The sequence below is a fragment of the Apostichopus japonicus genome, chromosome 16, assembly GCF_037975245.1.
Source record: "Apostichopus japonicus isolate 1M-3 chromosome 16, ASM3797524v1, whole genome shotgun sequence".
Lineage (NCBI taxonomy): Eukaryota > Metazoa > Echinodermata > Holothuroidea > Aspidochirotida > Stichopodidae > Apostichopus > Apostichopus japonicus.
The window spans coordinates 43888327-43906137 of NC_092576.1; the positions used below are offsets into that span (position 1 = coordinate 43888327).

The window sequence follows — 17811 nt, forward strand, 5'->3', positions numbered from 1 at the left end:
GGGCGAATATCTTGTACATATCTGTTAAGTTTTCTTAATCAAAGAAAGTAGTGAGAGAGTAGTGTCAACAAAACGCTAATATCATCCTTCATGTGTACATACATTTACCCACGTACTGGTTCAGTTGTGGTTCGAAGAGGGATGTTTTATTTAGTAATATATAGCTGAGATGATAACAATTTTTAGGTCTTTAAGCCTGTTGTTGAGTGAGTCCCAACAAAGTATATTGTATGCCTCCACGAGTTAGTGTAACTGCGTAACTGCGTAACTGCGTACGTGCATGTGTTACCGCTTAAGTGTGAAGACAATAACTGCACCATTTCTATTAACTGTTTATTAAAGTTAGCTCTGTAAAGTCTGTCAATGCCGTAATCTGTAGTAAATTCATATGTCAGTGAATCAGCGATCGACTAATTGCATTAATAAATTAGAGATCAACCAGTCATCAACCTCTTCTCCGATTTTTGTCCTGATATGTGTTAAAGATTTTTATAGTTTAAGCAGCCAGACTTCGGGGGACACTGGTCAACGTTTCAATACCAACTAGTTCACTTTTCGAGATTTGATTGTAGCTGCAAACTTTGAGGAGCTTAGCTGTTTTAAACGCCATATGATTAAAATTTAAAGACGTAAGGACATTTACCGACTTTGTTATTGCCATAACGGTTCACAGTGCCCTCCCCATACTTCTTCTTAGAAAGTGACACGGGGGATCACAACATTGCATAGATCGCATGATTTTTTATTTTTTATTTTTTTAGAAATCAATGTTCCTTAGAGAGGTAACATACGCAAGTCAACCTGTTCATCAATATCACCTGATCACATATCTCATTTGCGTGGAAACGATGTGTGTGTCAATGTTCCACACAGTCGACAAGACACCCCATACCCATGAGAAGCGAATACTATTTAACCTATAATAAGAATCCATGATATTGTACAGTTATGTGACAAATGTTCACTTAACGGAAGATCCCGGTCGACAATGAAATATATGTTTATTCTGTGAGAGAGTTTTTATGCTAAATATGAACTTCATAACCATGTAAACATGTAAGAAACCAAAACATTAACTACCACATTGCCCTTCTTTGCTCATTACGATGGAGCCTTGTGATCCATGGTTGAATTGACGGGTGCCAATGTTTTTAAGCTGCGCAAACAACAAAGAGGCCTAGAAGCTGATTGATTCATTAAAGATGGGTATCATCGAGTTCGGTTCCCCAAAAACAAGTACGGTCGGACAAGAGCTGGGAAAATGTTCTTGTTTGATCTTTTATCTTGCACCATCCGTTAAGAGGAAACGGCGCTGGGTCATTTATTACAGGGAGGAGTGTACACAACCGACTAATTTAATGATTTGGAGGGATTTGTTTACAGTTTGTTATATTCAACAATTACTAACACCGTTTTGTTTTACAATAATCTATGTATATTTATCTATGCCTTTTTAGGGTAAACTGGTACACGTGAACAAATAACCAATATACAGTGCAATGAAGCCAGCATTGATTCAGTTTCGATTTTCTCGATTAAAGTAAAAATTGTTGACCAATATGCGCTCAAATCGAGTTAAAGTAATGCACAACAACATTGTTTACCAACCTCCGTAATCGCATGTGCCATTGAGTTGGACTTCGGAAATGTGCCACCCCTCCCCGTCCTCTCATCCCATCGACGTTACCAGTTTTACTGCGTCTCGTTCATGTAGTGTAAAGTTGATCCTATAGTGCATGCGGTGCGTTGAAATTCTAACATGTCATGTAAACCTTAAATATAATTAAGGTGACTTGAAGTCCTCGAATGTTTTCTAAGCCCTTCATAGTACACCTTAGTATCTTAAAACACGGTTGAAATAAAACTCATATTCAAACCTACACTGGCTGGTAAAACTAACAATTTAACCTATAACCTTGAGACATTTACTAGCTCATGAGCCTGAAGTTGTTGTGTTTTCTCCTTATAATAAATATATGCATTATACCGGTTCAGATAACAGAAAAACTCACTCCTCGTTCGAAATGAAGAATAACTTGTTTCTCACATCTTAATTCTCGAAGAGTTACTTCCATTTTAGACAGTTGTGTATTTTATTCCAAATCCTTGTTGATTATCCAAAGATCGCTGAGCTGGAAACAACTCCCATTAGCCCAACTCAGGCCGTATACTGAGACGACTCTGGCCAAAAAAGTAGAAGTGCACCATTACTTCGTTGCGTGATATAACGTTGTCACATGAATTTATGCCGATGAATGCAAATAATATATTCATAGAAATAAAACTGCTTCAATTTCTATGGAACTACTACGTAGATGTATGTCTTTATTCCTTTAAGTTAAAAAGCGCCGTCAGATCGTTATCAGTGCAGTTTACGTAGGCTTCATGTGTGTTTATTCAGTTATCATGTAACGGTTTATCCTTCATTTTGATAATTATTGACATAACAGAAAGAAAAAAAATTTCCTAAGTTCTTAATGCAAATAAATCTTGATCCAATGCAGTTTTATTTGGAATATAAATAGACGGGGATGATATGTGAGACAGAATATGCATGCAATATTATATTTTGTTATTCAGAACAGTTTAAGGCATACTTTAATCCAACGAAGAAATTCTGAAAAAAATTAAATTAAATTGGTGTGGATTCAATGGAATTTTTACAAGTGTGGATTCAATGGAATTTTTACAAACAGTTTGAACTGAATTTAATATCAGAAAATAAACATAGCTTAAGTTAACCAGTTGGAACAATGTTTTTCTATACTATAGTATCATGTTCTGATTCGGAGCACTCGTATTGTCAGTACTAGCAGTATTAAAATCAGGTTTCTATCATATCAAGGTAAGTATTATTTTGTACTAACAATTACAGAGGTTTGAAGCATGATGTTGGAGAACAGTACACAGTCATCGTCCAATATTCCATTGTCTAAGCAAGTTGGGATAGGGTAAAGTCTTCACGATATTGTGTTTGCCGAATAGTGTGGGGTCCATAGAGAACCACCATTTAAGCACCTGCTTAAGACGATAAAGCTTGGGCGGAAAATTGAGGGAGAAAATGTCATTGCGATTAGTTGTGAAAGAAACTCATAACATGATGACCGTGACACAGGACCAGGAAACTGCAACGTCTTCGACTATTTACATAAACGCCTTATGGGAAAAAAAGTAGATTCATCATATTTAACTTTCAGACTTAACACAAAGTATGCTTTGTTTATTGGCTTTATCTTCCAGTGTTGAAGAATATAATATATTATATCTATATATATATTAATATAATATATAATATATTTTACCATTGTTTATCACATATTTATTGTTATTGAGTTAATGTCAGTTGCCTTGGAAATCAAAACTGCAAGAATTGTTTACAGTCTCACAAATGATTTATCAATTGTTACTAAATTAGCTTCTCTTTATCTGGAAGGAACAAAGGTGTAATGTCTACATATCTCCATAGTTTATATAAGTACCTTATTAAGATATCTTCTTGCTAATGAGTCCTCGTCCAATGACCATTTTTTTATTATTTATATAAATATAATTATTTTTTTAATACAGTCGGATATAAACTAAGTGGGACGAAGTAGTATTTTAACAAATGTTAATCACACCTTTATGTTTCAGCGATATCTCTTTTACAGCTTGAACTCAGGAATATTCACGGTTAATCTCAAAGACATAAGCTTCTACAGTGGCAATAAAGGCAAGCAATGCAATTTATTTCAAAAGTGAGTATCAATAAATAATTCTCTAATTATCGAAAATAATTTTTCTTTGTATGTATTACTTTAATCCACTCACTGACAATATAAATTATCTAAAAGACAACAAAATGTTATAGTAGTAATGTATTCATTGTTCAATTTAAAACATAGACTGGAATCAATTTCAAGGGCGTTTAATAAACCAACAGACGGATCCATGATCTAAAATTTACATTTAATTTTGTGTTCCTGAATGCATGTACTTGCTTAATTGTGATTCCCGTTACAACTTGTTTTTTGTGAAATTTTTGAGTTTTCTAGCATATTTTATATTGTAGATTATTATAGTTTCTAGCATATGTTGTACTTCTTTGCGAAGTTGCACTTTCCAACAAACTTTATGAATTTCTAACATATTTTTGTTAGCATATTGCACTCTCTAGCATATGCGTCATCTACTGGGAGGTTTAACTTTGTCTTATATACTTTCTATAACATATTTTACTTTGAACGTTTTTTTTTGCTTTTTTGTTTATTTTATTTATTTACACTTGTCTATCCAAAGCATCCTCCAACTTCATATGAAATATTTAACATTTAGGTTTCTGATCAATACTGGTCATTTTCTTGTTAGCATTCAGGCTAGCCGGGAACTTGAATGGCAAACATTTTCAAGTGATGACATTATCCTGAGACTCTCAGAATAATTGTGCCACTAAAAAGCTTTAAATTTCCATGGGAATGTGATTAGTTACTGCTAACAGAAACTACCGCCCGATTCAAATATAGATGACATTTTCTACCTAGATCCATAGTTTGTTTCCATGGGAATGTTGTAGACATGGATGTCTAGTAAAATAGCCTGTATGGACAGTCCAGTGGATTAAGAAGTAGCTGACGTATTTTTATAAGGTTTACATTACATTTCTGTAAGCTATTCATTAATGTAACAAATATATTGTTCGGTTTCCAATTTAACCACGGAATTGGGAATGAAGACACATGAAGAGTGGTGTCCAGTTAAAAGATATATTGATAACTGCTAACTACGAAACAAAACGAACGTTTCACAGCTTCATGGTGAACGACTGTTATGTTATCAAAACAATCTCTCCGAACTCCTTCCCACCTTCTAGGTCCTGAACCGCAATCTGACTCCAAGTCAATTCACACTCAAACTCAAACTATAATTAACATTAATTAAACCTAATAATTAACTTAATACACAACAAACACCCCCTTTTACAGGAAATGCTCTCTTGGTGCAAATTCTTATGTTATCATATTGAGTATAAAAATCTGTCCAATTAAAGAAACATCATAACGATTGCCAAATAACAAAGTTAAATGTAAAATTGAGGCGACTGGCAACAAAATTAGCAATGGATGTGATAAATATACTCATGCAAGAACAACGAAAAGCATAACAAACTAAAAAAGTGGAACAATTTCATGCAAATTTACAAAATCACTGCTTAGCTGAATGACTATTGTCAATCCAAGACAATGAAAAGTTCTTTTGTGATAGAAAAACTAAAGACTGACCTGGTCAGCAAACCCATTCAATTTTCGAGCAATGTAAAGATACATATTAGTGCAAATATCAACCACAGGTTCAACTGACCTAGTTTCTCTTGACACAATTTCGACAGCAAACACGAAACACATTTCAACAAATACTGCAAAACTATTCAACTTCAGTTACTCATGGTCTGATACGTAGAGGTCGAATTTGGGGAATAAAGGAGTAAGTTAAATACACTGTACACAATATCAAGGCGGAGCAACTTTTGGTATTATTGTATTCATAATCAGTGTTTCTATTCTCTGTTTCAGCAGTGAATTTGATCATGCTAATTTGTATGAAATTAGAAGTGCATTTAGTCAGAAGTACATTTCAGTTGCTCTTCTTCGCAGTAAATTATCTCAGTTTGTGATATAAACAACTTTTACACCCATGCCCTAAATGTGAAGCTTTGTTAATTTCCTTCACACAGTCTTCTAAGTACCGGCAAAACCAGTTGCAAAATATTATTTATCATTCTAAGTGATGGGAGTCCCAATTTTAGACCAAAATAGATACTATCGTGTGTAAAAATGGTTTTCAAGCAAACGTCTGAAAATTTCAAGCTTGGGTGATTTTTACGCATAAATTAGTATTACAGCATTAAAGTACCACAAAGAGCATGTGCGTCTCTATACATGAGACTAGAACAGCCTTCTGAGCATGTATGATCAGTGTTTCCTTCCCAATAAACTATTAGGTCATTAAGCCCTGACCTAACAAAGCTTCAGCACTTTGGTTCCTGCCTTCAACCTGCTAAGTAGTTGCCAAATGCACGAAATTCAAAATCCGTTAGAATTAGACCCCAATGCCTGCAGTATGTGACGCGAACGACTAAGTTTGGTGAAATTTGACATCTGTGTGCACCTAAAGTACATGGTTATCATTTGTTATGCTTTTTTGTGCTAAAGTTGGAATTACATGGTGTTAAACTAAGGACAGAAACTCAGTTTCAATGCATGAAATACCCATCACGTTGTTAGCTTAGGCCTAGGCCTCAAGTTCATAATGGCGCTACGCTAGTATCCTAGACCAAGTCTACACCAGCTTTAGCACAATGTTGTATGAGGTCTGTATCCTAAGCAGGGACGTAGATAAGGCCTGATGATTGGGGGGGTGTAGTGGCTGAAATTCCAACTGGATGGGTTTTGGAGTCAGAAAATTCCGACTGCCCTGGTATATCCTGAACTTACTTTAAGCTAGCGAACAGGGTCGACCCACCCAATAACAAAATTAATACATAAATTTTCCGAAATGAAGCTGGCGAACGTTGTATTTTTTTTTAGAGTATTCAAAATCATACGAAGTTTTGTATGGTGGAGTATAAGGATCTCGAGATACAATTTCTCAATGTGACGAGGAAAACGTGGTAAATATGACTGATTAAAGGTCAATTTTGATCGAAAATTTTATGTCACTCACAAATTACAAGAACATATGAAAATAAGAGTGCGACAGTCAGAAAAATTAGAGCGCGACAGTCGGAAATTCCGAATTGAAGCTGGCGACAGTCGGAAATTCCGACAGTCGGAAATTCCGACTGTCGCACTCAAATTTTCCAACTATCGTCATTTTTACCAAGATTGGGGGGGTGAGACACCCCCCCACACCCCCCCTCTAGCGACGTCCCTGATCCTAAGTAGAGTGGCTGCTGAGTGCTAATACCTTGCACAGAAATGTTTTGAGTCTTATTTAGAAAATAATCCACAAAGGTATGCCGTTTTCTGCTTCTGCATATGTGCATCAAGGGGGTTTTGAGCCTACTCACTGTCATTACTTTTCTGTTGTTTTTGTCAATTTTCAGAGAAAGTTGATGTGCTAAGTCCTCAGCATTCACAGCTTTATACTTTGAATGGGAGTGATATCAATGGACTCAACTGGTTAGATTTGGTAACAGCACATCCCAAACAACTCTGACAGCAAAAAGGGATACCCTGATGCTTCCATGTGAGATCTACTGAAGTAACTATAGGAACCATTGCTTGCCAACAGTGGAGAATAAGCATATTGCATCAATGTATTGAAACAGTTTTCGCAAAACATTCATGCATGCTAATCAACATATAACAACAAACCACGAACATAATCTGTAAGGTTACCTAATGAAACTGTCCCCCTGTCGATTCATGGCCTTTTTCTTAAGGAAGAACCTTTTGATGGTAAGATATCGACTCTACACGGAGCACTAGTGTCACAAGACAATCTATACCAAGTTACACATGGCCAAGTATTATGTGTACATGAACATGTATCATATTGTGGAGATATTGGGTAACAGTTAAATTCGATATAAGTTTGCCAACGGAAAAAGGTATATATTTTTTTTGAACTTTTATATTTCACGCAGTTAGATGTATGAATAGATATTAACGCTCAGTAGTTTGGTCATAAGAGCATTCAGCGCAAAAAAGGACGTCAAGGTGTGGAGGGTGGGGAGTGTTGTTCCCTTGTAAATCCTTTTGTTCTTAATTTCTTATAAATCATTTTATTTGTGATTGTATTCGCAACCTTATGTAGTTTTTAGATATTCCGGGTCAACCTGATCTTATGTACACAGACTAATCACTTGATACGTACACAAAGTGTGCAGAGTCATACCTCATCCAGGGGCTTTGTTGATTTTCAAACGGAAAGTGTATTCTTCTAATTCTGTATATTGTAATGATATAGGTTCAAAGTCTGACTCGTTTGGATCGTTGCTGATCAAATTGTTCTACTTCAAACTGACGTATTGGTCTCTGCAGGACCAAAATGGAAACTAGAAATATAAAAATATTACTGCAAGGAGACGAATTCACCAGGAAACAAGAGGTGTGGTCAAACCAGAGGTAAGAATAACACACAAATTACAATTTAGCAATATAACGTTATAATACGCTTTAGGTATATCGGTCATATACGGGCAGGGAACCAGATCAATACATGCGGTTACCATCACTGTTGATTTAGCCCTGAACAGATTCCAGCATCGTATGGTCTTAGACAAGGAAATAGACCGTTGAGGTGTAATGTCAAATTGAATCAGAATTAAAGTAAGTGTATAGCATAAGTTAAGAAAAGATAGTTTTAAGGCGTTAGTCAAAGCAGAAGTGTAATGCATACAAATCTAAGAACAATATACTTAATGCAATAACATCAAAATGTATGTAAATCTAAAGCCTATACATAAAAGGATATATATTTATGTATATATGTATGTTGCTGTACACATATGTATATTGCAACTGTATGCGTTAATATGCATATCCATACATACATATATAAGGCAAGTATTAATGTTAGTGTATATATACTTCTAAAGGAAACATATACATAATACATCAGCATTCGGGTTTTGTGTTAATGTACACAATTAATTGGCCATTATATGTGCGTTACTATGTACTAAGCTATATCCACTGTATGCCTTAATACAAACATATATAACACCGTCTCACCTATAGTTGAATATGTACAAATATATAATTTCAGCATTGTGTTATACTTAATAGCAATATGATACATATAGATTGAAGACAAGTACAAACATTGATTATATGTCTATAAATTATAGAAAAGCAAATCTTAAGAAACTATAGAACACCATCATAAACACTTTATCCAAATGCCAAAACTCAAACCGAAGAATTAAGATCATGTTTTGCGGTATCAATTTAATACACTACGACCAGTATAAAACATTATTGAACAGCATATTACATACTTAATACTATAAAATTGGATTAAACATTAATGTTTAATAATGTAATGCATATATTTCCGAAACTACAAATCAATATAAGGCCCTTTACGAGACAATACATACATAGTATTACATAGCTCAGAATAGTGTTTATTAATAACTACTACAACATTCGGAATATACAATAATTTGGGTTACCGTGTACTCATTTAATAGACCATAATACAATAGTTAACACATAGCATGAACATATCTAAATTCAGGATAAAGTTAATTAATTTTAGTTTTATTTAACAGAGGTCTTATTCAATATTTTTACACCACAGGAACCCCAGAGCAGGAAAAGTAAATTTCGAAAATAATCGCTATTTACAAACTCATTCCTGTTTCAGTAAACTCTAAGTTACATCAATATTTTCATCGTTGTCTTTGAAATGAAGATTCCGTACTCCAAAAGTAATGTAACCAGAAACAAATGCAATTGCATATCATATCTTTTGCGTAAATGACGGTTGATAATTATTTATTTTGTACAGAATAAACTACAGTAAGACAATACATAACACATGTTAAGCTAAACTGTAACATATATTTGTTATCATTGTAAGTTTTTGTAAGTGTATTTGTTGTTCCTGTACAGTAATCCTACACATACCACCTGTTAGGCTTAACTGCAACATATACTTGTTATCATTGCTAGATGTTGTTCGTTATTTTTTTGTTCTTGTACATGAACCCTATACATAAAATATGTTAAGCTAAACTGTAACGCATACATTTTGTATCATTGAAATCTCTGTTTCTTTCATGCAACTTTTAAACATCCCCCTTAGTTCTAGTCTTTTGTCCAGTTTTAGATTACATTTCAGATCACACTATAAATTCAAATCATTTTACATGAGATCTATAAAAAATATGTGAGTTCCTAGTAAACCGCAATCCACGCTCGTCTCATTCCGTCTTTCACATGATCCTCACTCCCCTATAGTATATATTAGCAATATGTCAATCTGGCACACAGTGATTCAATCTACACGATGAAGCCTCGTGTTTCTGAAGGTCAGAGGTCATCACGCAACCAGTGCGTGACATGGTTATTTACTTGTTATCTTTATGTTTATATTCCAGGGGGTATTTACATTGTAAAGCTGTGTCGCTACGAGTAATCCTTATCTCGATGAGTCTCTATATAATAAATACAATAATCATAATGGACGTTTGTAGTGCAATGAATACGAAGGCCAGTACTACGCAACACGACAATCTAAACCAATACGGATTGTACAATATATGCAGTTTTAGTGTACCCCTGAAGTAATCTGTGCAGTTGAGCAGAGGATCATTTTGCATTTAATGTAACAAGATATGTTCAGCAGTTGGAATCAATATCACATAGTATAGTTCCCATTAACAGCACACTTGAATAAGACTAAGTATAGAGGAGCACTATGGTTATTGGGTGCAGTTTCTAATAACTTACATATTAAATGCAATGAAGTTCTACAACGGCAAAAATAATTATATATACAATATTGGCTTCTCATGATATTTAGTTGTAACTAGTGTATTGCTAACTGGAATCCGTGTTGTTTTTCTTTACCTTTTATAAACCTGTCTAATACACACATAACTACTTTACTTTATTTCAGACATTTGCATTATGGCTGTAAACGAAGCTATAGGACCAGCATTGGCAGGTAAGGGATGCAGCTTGTAGCGTACCTTGTTTAAATGTTATGATTTACTTTAGGATTCCAATATATGTATTAAAATGGGTATGAATGAAACGAGTAATCCTATAACAAGTTCGTAATTGCATGGAATCTCTCACTTCAGAGCACATTAAATCAAGGGTAGTTGCTGAACTGGGAAATGACCCTTGTGTTTTTGCATATTTTCATAAAATGAAGCGAGAGAGACTTATATAGCAAGAGAGAGGTATATACGCAAAAAGGTTTTAAAAAATGTTGACATGAAACCAAATAAACTACCACAATGATTTAGTATGCATTTGAAGTAGACACTTGTTGTTGCTCGTTTTTCTTCGTAAGTATATTACCAGGTGTAAACTTTCTTTTCATTCCAACCTCCTCACAGAAAGGAAAATAAGTTTTATAAATCAGCTGAAATCAACGTACAAAGACTGGTACAGCTCCATCAAACCAGTCCCTAACAGTAGAGATGCGAGTTTTAACATAGACGATGTAATAGTAGAGGGCGGTATTGAAAGACAAGATGACGTAGAGAAGAACAATTGGACACCGTTACAATCTTACCAAGAATTATGTACTGATCTTGGATTAGGTACGAAGAGACGAATTTTACAAGCTGAAGCAGGATATGGTAAAACAACACTAACCCTTCAATTAGCTTATGAATGGTGCAACGATCTCTCGACTTCATCCATGAAAGATGTTGAAATACTGATACTTTAAAACTCGGACAGGTTATATCAGCTACATCTTTGTTTGAAGTTATCAAAACTACTCTTTTACCGAAAGATTTTAAGATACAAAGCAATGAGATCAGTGACATGCTTGATACAGCAACATCTGTGGTAGTCATATTAGATGATGTTGATGAATACGTGGAAAATAACAAACATATTCCCAAAGATATTTTAAATATAATAGAGAATAATCCTCGATTGGAATTGATACTTACTGCAAGATCGTTTTCAAAGGAGTTGGTGTCCCAGTCTAAACGATTACGTCTGTCTGGATTCACCAGTGAGGCGCAGGACAAATATCTAAGGAAGGCAGTGACTAAAGACGATAGAACAGCTACTGATAACATAAAGTGTGTAATTCGTTGCAGCCCGGTCCTAAGAGATATCTGTCAGGTTCCTTTATATTTTGTTTTGTTTGCTCATCTCAGTCACTCAAGCAAGCAGTTCCCAGAATATAAATCCGTAACGAGCTTTTTCCGCTACATAGATTCATCATTACATCTCAGAGGGAAGACGGATACAGATTATGGTACACCTGACCACAAAGAGCTCAACCGGATTGCTTTTGAAAGCTTATCAGGTTACAATCGTAGAAACTCTTGGAGAAAAGAAAACCTCTCCAGTCAGATAGGACGAAGAGCTTTAAAACACTTCTTACAGACTGGAATTTTACAGGAAAAGATTGTTTTGCAATATTCTGATAACTCGTTATCTCGACAAGATGTTAAAACTTTCTCGTGTGTAAGCTTCTATCACGACCTATTCCTCGAGTGGTACGCAGCTCTTCACCTTGTAGATATGTTAGTATCACCTGATATTACAGATGATGATGACGTCATGGATATTATGGATGAATTAGATCATCTAAGTTTACAGTACGTTTATCGATTCGCCTGCGGTATGAACTCTTTGGCTGGAAACCACATCATAAAGTATTTTAGTAACTTGAACAGACGGGAGGAAATCATAATAATGTGTATTCTAGAGCAAAGAGGTTCACCAGAGACAGTTTTGGACATCATCAAGGAAATTTGCTCAAACATGGTTCAGCTAAGCACAAATAATTCTACAAGATTAAACAAGGCTACCCTCCAATTATTGGAAACAGCGGTCTCGCAAAAGGTAAGAAGCAATTATATTAATTAGTGGTTCTCGCAATGAAAACAGAAGTTTATAATGCCAGTAATGCAAATAGACAATACTTCTCAAAGTAGCAACGATGTCAGGAGCAAGCCTAGTATAAGATTGTAGCAAACACATCAAAAATATTCGCATCAAATTTCAGGTATATTTCTTTCAATATAGTTAAATTTCTTCCCTATATGTAAATGATTTGAACATATAAAAAACTAACTAAAATAAAGACAAATATTGTCTTCTACATTTTGCTCTGCCTTTTTCTTTAAATCAAAGAACGAAAAAAAACCTTCCTTGATGCAATCCTCTTAGTTAGATAACGATTATATACCAGTCTAATCAAGTGGCTAGGGAACAATTCAGAAGTTACACTGTTTTGGTAGTGGGTGAGAGTTAATAACAAGATATCTCTGTGGATTTTTTTCACAGATTGAGATACCAATGTTACTGCTGAGTGATTGTTTTCAGTCAGTGAATGTTTCTACGAATATGTTGATTCTGACATCTGGACTACAAGTACCGAATCTCAACACCCTCCATGGTCTCCACATCACGCAGACCGGAAGAGAGTTTACCGAAGAACAGATGACAGACATATTTATCTACGTCACAAATAGTATCAACCTAAAGACCGTTAAGTAAGCATATCGTTAGAAAATGAATATGTTGAAGTAATAAACAGGTGTTCAGTTAAAACTGTAAATATCGAAGCAGCCTCTTATCCTCCAAAAATATGTATTGACCTCTTGTTATTGAAGATATTTTAGTGAAATTCTTCGAGTATTTCAACGAATGACCTGACTCATGTTATCAATTGATTTGTAGAATGCATAACAGATGACATAATAAATATATAAAATGAAGTTTATATTTTATATGTTTTTACCTTTTGATTATAAGCTTATTATTCATTCAACGATTGTTTTTGGTCTTTGTTATTTAACGACTGGTTATGCTGTTTGGTTTCAGATTTACGGACTGCTTGTTCCCAGGTGTCTATCAAAATAAGTTTCATTTACAGAAACTCTCTGAATTAAAAGTCACAGGTAAACCTAATATATGTTTCTCTTTATATTCATCTAATTTTGAATAACATTAATATTAGTCCATACTTGTAACTGACTAAATTTTGAATAAATAATTGAGAAAGAAAGCATTACATAAATATATTACTGTTAACATATTCCATTTGATCGTTTTACATTTGACAGTTTTATGGTATCCTTTGCGCAGCTGGTATCGACTAAATCTACAATCTGGAGGTTGGGAGGTAGGTAATCCCTGAATCCATCTCATGTGAACTTGTGTTATAATGTGTAATACGATATTAACAATTTTAATTTTTTAAATGTATTATGTGTGTACTTCATAGCATAAACTGAAATAAGTACATACTTATACATTTCCCTTCCATTAAACTTCAGGAAAAGATCGGATCCGTTGCCTTAAAAGAGAAAGTATATGAGAGAAAGGTGAGAGGATTTATCCAATTTTAAGACTTGACTGAAAGTTAAGGAATTACATGTTGTTATGTGCCATAACAGTATAGATATATGTTGAATGTTAGGGTGCAAACAACCATATATGGATATACCGGAAACACTAGTACATATGTGACTTCGTATGACGTCAAATCGCGGTTTGTCGACGACACATTCTCTTCGTCATTGTTAAACTGACTGCTTTACAATGGAAACGACTGGAACATATCGTACATTGGAGAGGTCTACGGTCAAATATTTGAGATAAAGGGTCAAGCCCTGTGACTTAAAAGTGATTGTTTGAATAATTTAAGTTATGTCGTTTTGACAATATTTGGAATGACGAGTACTATAAGGAAGTCACCACAATGTTTAAGTATGAAAATAGTAGTGTAATGCAGGAAGTGTACCATCTCATATATGATATAACATGTTGTAAAATTATAGTCATATATTTATTTATTTCAATAAAATTGCTAACAAATTTAATCCTTTCAACTTCTAAGCTTCTTAACAGTATACTCGCACGGTTATCAAAACATATTCTATCGCCAGAAATAGTAATGTTCCATCATATTTTTCTTTCCTGCAGGCTGCGCAATTTCGAGCAATGTACAAACAGGTAATTCTATTTTCACAACCCTTCACATCATGCAGCTTTTTGACCGAATCAGCACAGTTGTACATTGTGTCAGTACTGTAACATGGATTACAATCTAAGCTTAGCGTATTGTAAGCTGTTCAAATGGATGGATTGACGCTATATTATATACACAATCGGTCAAAGTTGAGAATGACTTAACGCCTGTGGTTCTTTGAAAGTAGTACTTTGTCAGAATCGTTCTGTGAATCTTACAATCGTACATTTATCTCAGAATTGAAGGACAAAAGTGTTACGGTTTGTCTGTTTGACTTATTAAAGGGACTTAAACTAACTGAATATGTCATTATTTCTCAAGTCAGCTTTTGTCAGTAGAACTCCATTTTGCCAATGTACTTTCTGCTTGCTAGAATAACAGACCTCAATACCTCGTTGTTTACCTACTTTTACTTACACGCTTATGCGATTTACTATAACACGGACTGGTTTTCTCTTCATTGCTTACTGTAAAGTAAGCAAATAGTGATACATGCATTACGTTCAGCAAACTAAAATTAACGATATTGTAAATAAAATGTTTAGCATGACAAATATAAATCACTTTGGACATGCGCTATCCTTCGGAGATTTTGAAGTCATAAGGAAATATATATTTTATCATCAAAGAGACATATTGTCTCGGACATGGATGTATTGTTTAGTTAAATGTAACAGTGATGAACTTTCGTGTTGAAAGACTGGGTTCTATAATTTTGAACTTACACTGAAAAATAAACACTTGGTAAAATCCTTGTAACCAAATGAAACAAATTAAAAATGTGGAACAATAAACGAAACTAATGCAAGTAAATGAATTTGAAAGTGTGTATCTATTTAAATTGTGGCATTTTTTTTCTTTCTTCTGAAACAGGAATGATGAAGTATCCATTCAAAGCTACTGCACAATATCAAACACCAGTGGTATGCTATTGAACGAAAGATCCCAATATGCATGTTCTTTGTAGTACCTGATATGTTGTAACATACTAACTACAGAGTGGTTGGTATGTCTGTCAAGGGGAGGTTGTGGACCAACACTTTTGACATAAAAGTGGTTCACCCGGCCTTACCACTATGTATGTGGCTTGTAATAACTTATATCTTGTAATATGCTAACTACAGAGTACATGGAATATCTGTAATGGGTAGATTGTAAACGAACAAATTGTGATATGAATCCAATATACACGTGGCTTGTGGTAACTTATATCTTGTAACATACTAACTACAGAGTGCACGGTGTTTTTGTCAAAGGTAGGTTGTGGACGAACACATTATGATATGAGAGTGGTTCACTCGGCCGTATCCATTATGCATATGGCATATGGCCACTGATATATTGTAACATACTAACTACACAGTGCATGGTATATCTGTTAAGGGTAGGTTGTGAATGAACACATTGTGTCATGAAAGTGGTTCACTCGGTCCTATTCCTTGTCATGCCAAAGTATATTGGTGTATTGTTACCGCTAGAACAGCTAGCTTAAGAGTTAATTAACAAACAGTATCACAACTCTTTACAAGAAAGAGAACTCTGCTTATTATAGTTTACGCCAAAAGTCCGTATTCAGAGAGACGTATTGATTTCAAATGTTGTTTATTAAGAGACCTGTATGCATGTACTCTATAACTAACATTTGCTGTGTTTAGCCATATAATATGGGTAGTTTTTTAATACAGAAGACACTAAACTCATTTCTTATAATCTGTTTATATGGTTGTAAATAACGTAATGTTTATTACAGGAAAGAAATATAGAAGGATTTGTAGTCATTCTGATATTCGCCTTGGGATACTAAACATATTGGCTTGTATTAATTTTGTTATCTTACATTAATAATAGTTATAGTTATGGAACGAGAGCAGAAGGTAGAACGGACCGTCTGTAGCCATGGTGATAGGCGCCATTGGAATATCGAATCTGTTGCAATTTCCCTGCTTTTTGTACATGTTAGTAATGTTCGTGTCTGGTATAGATATTCTCCTAGCCATTCAGATGTTTTTCTGTTAGGGTGCGTCAATCATTGCCGAGTTCCTGCTGTTCTTTTCTCTTTACATCGATATTGCTTGTTTTGAAATTCATACATTGTGCTATTTTTCTTCTGCTTTAAGAGAGTAAGTGCTAGGAAACGTCTGTCGATGACGAGGGTGCACTGTTTTACTATAATGAATTATAATTGTACACCTGTTCCAGAACTCATTCTTTGTTACTAAGTAGAATAACGTCATATATAATGTATGAAGGATGTCTAAGAATAAATACATAACCTTGCCTTTGTAGAATGGACTGTTGTCAAAATAATTTCTTGTTTAATGTGCGTCAAATAATTTTAGCCGTAATATATATATGGAAAAAAATATGATATGTTCGACAGATTTCTGATTCCCAATAAACATTATTTTACCCTATATTTGTGACCGTGTTGGTACCCAACTGCTGGCAATGTTCCACAGATGGCCAAAAAAAGATTATTTTCCCAATATTTTTTTTTCTCAGAACAATTTAACATAATGAAATATGCAATAGGCTTGATAACTGCATAATATGTATTAATTGTAATAGTTGTTTTCCAAATTGCAATTATACCTTTGTTTCTTATTTCGTCTGTTTGTAAGCACTAAGCAACTAAACACAGAAAATTGTAAACAAATGACTACACTTTTAGGTTCTCGATCTCGTCCACATACATTTATATATATATATATATATATATATATATATATATATATATATATAGATATATATATATATATATATATATATATATATATATATATATATATATATATAGATATATATATATATATGTATATATATACAAGAATCAAGCTCAACTGGGAACGTTTGTGATAAAGATGGAGCATTTCTTACGGAAAGAAAGCTAGAGGAATAGTTGCTCTGAGCTACAGAGACATACAGCAATAGTATCCACAACATCATAACATCATACTTCCGCACATGTCAATACAAGCAGATACTATGTAAGATACCCCCTCAGTTTGAGAAAATTGATATCGATGAACGATAGTTTGCTGTTTGATATATTCGTATTGCTTTGAGTCTCACAATGTTGAACAATTATGTTTTGTTTTTCACTTTTTTATTCTATACATTCCATTAATTTATTGAATTCATATGTTA

General features: G+C 34.2%; 1 protein-coding gene across 1 annotated transcript; it reads left to right on the forward strand.

Annotated features, from left to right (window-relative positions):
* Positions 1-7965: 7965 nt before the first annotated feature.
* Positions 7966-17261, forward strand: LOC139983417 (uncharacterized). Its single transcript, XM_071996964.1, has 9 exons — positions 7966-8105; positions 10609-10656; positions 11057-12530; positions 12975-13183; positions 13515-13591; positions 13757-13815; positions 13970-14017; positions 14619-14648; positions 15538-17261. Exons 3-9 carry the CDS (start codon positions 11493-11495, stop codon positions 15541-15543), a joined length of 1467 nt encoding a protein of 488 aa, XP_071853065.1. The 5' UTR covers positions 7966-8105; positions 10609-10656; positions 11057-11492; the 3' UTR covers positions 15544-17261.
* The last annotated feature ends 550 nt before the right edge of the window (positions 17262-17811 follow it).

Bases quoted from the DNA above. Each gene is read 5' to 3' on its own strand.
- LOC139983417 (XM_071996964.1), top strand. From the start codon at position 11,493: ATGCTTGATACAGCAACATCTGTGGTAGTCATATTAGATGATGTTGAT. The intron at 13,592-13,756 runs GTAAACCTAATA...TACATTTGACAG, and splicing joins CTCTGAATTAAAAGTCACAG to TTTTATGGTATCCTTTGCGC. The intron at 14,018-14,618 runs GTGAGAGGATTT...TCTTTCCTGCAG, and splicing joins AGAAAGTATATGAGAGAAAG to GCTGCGCAATTTCGAGCAAT.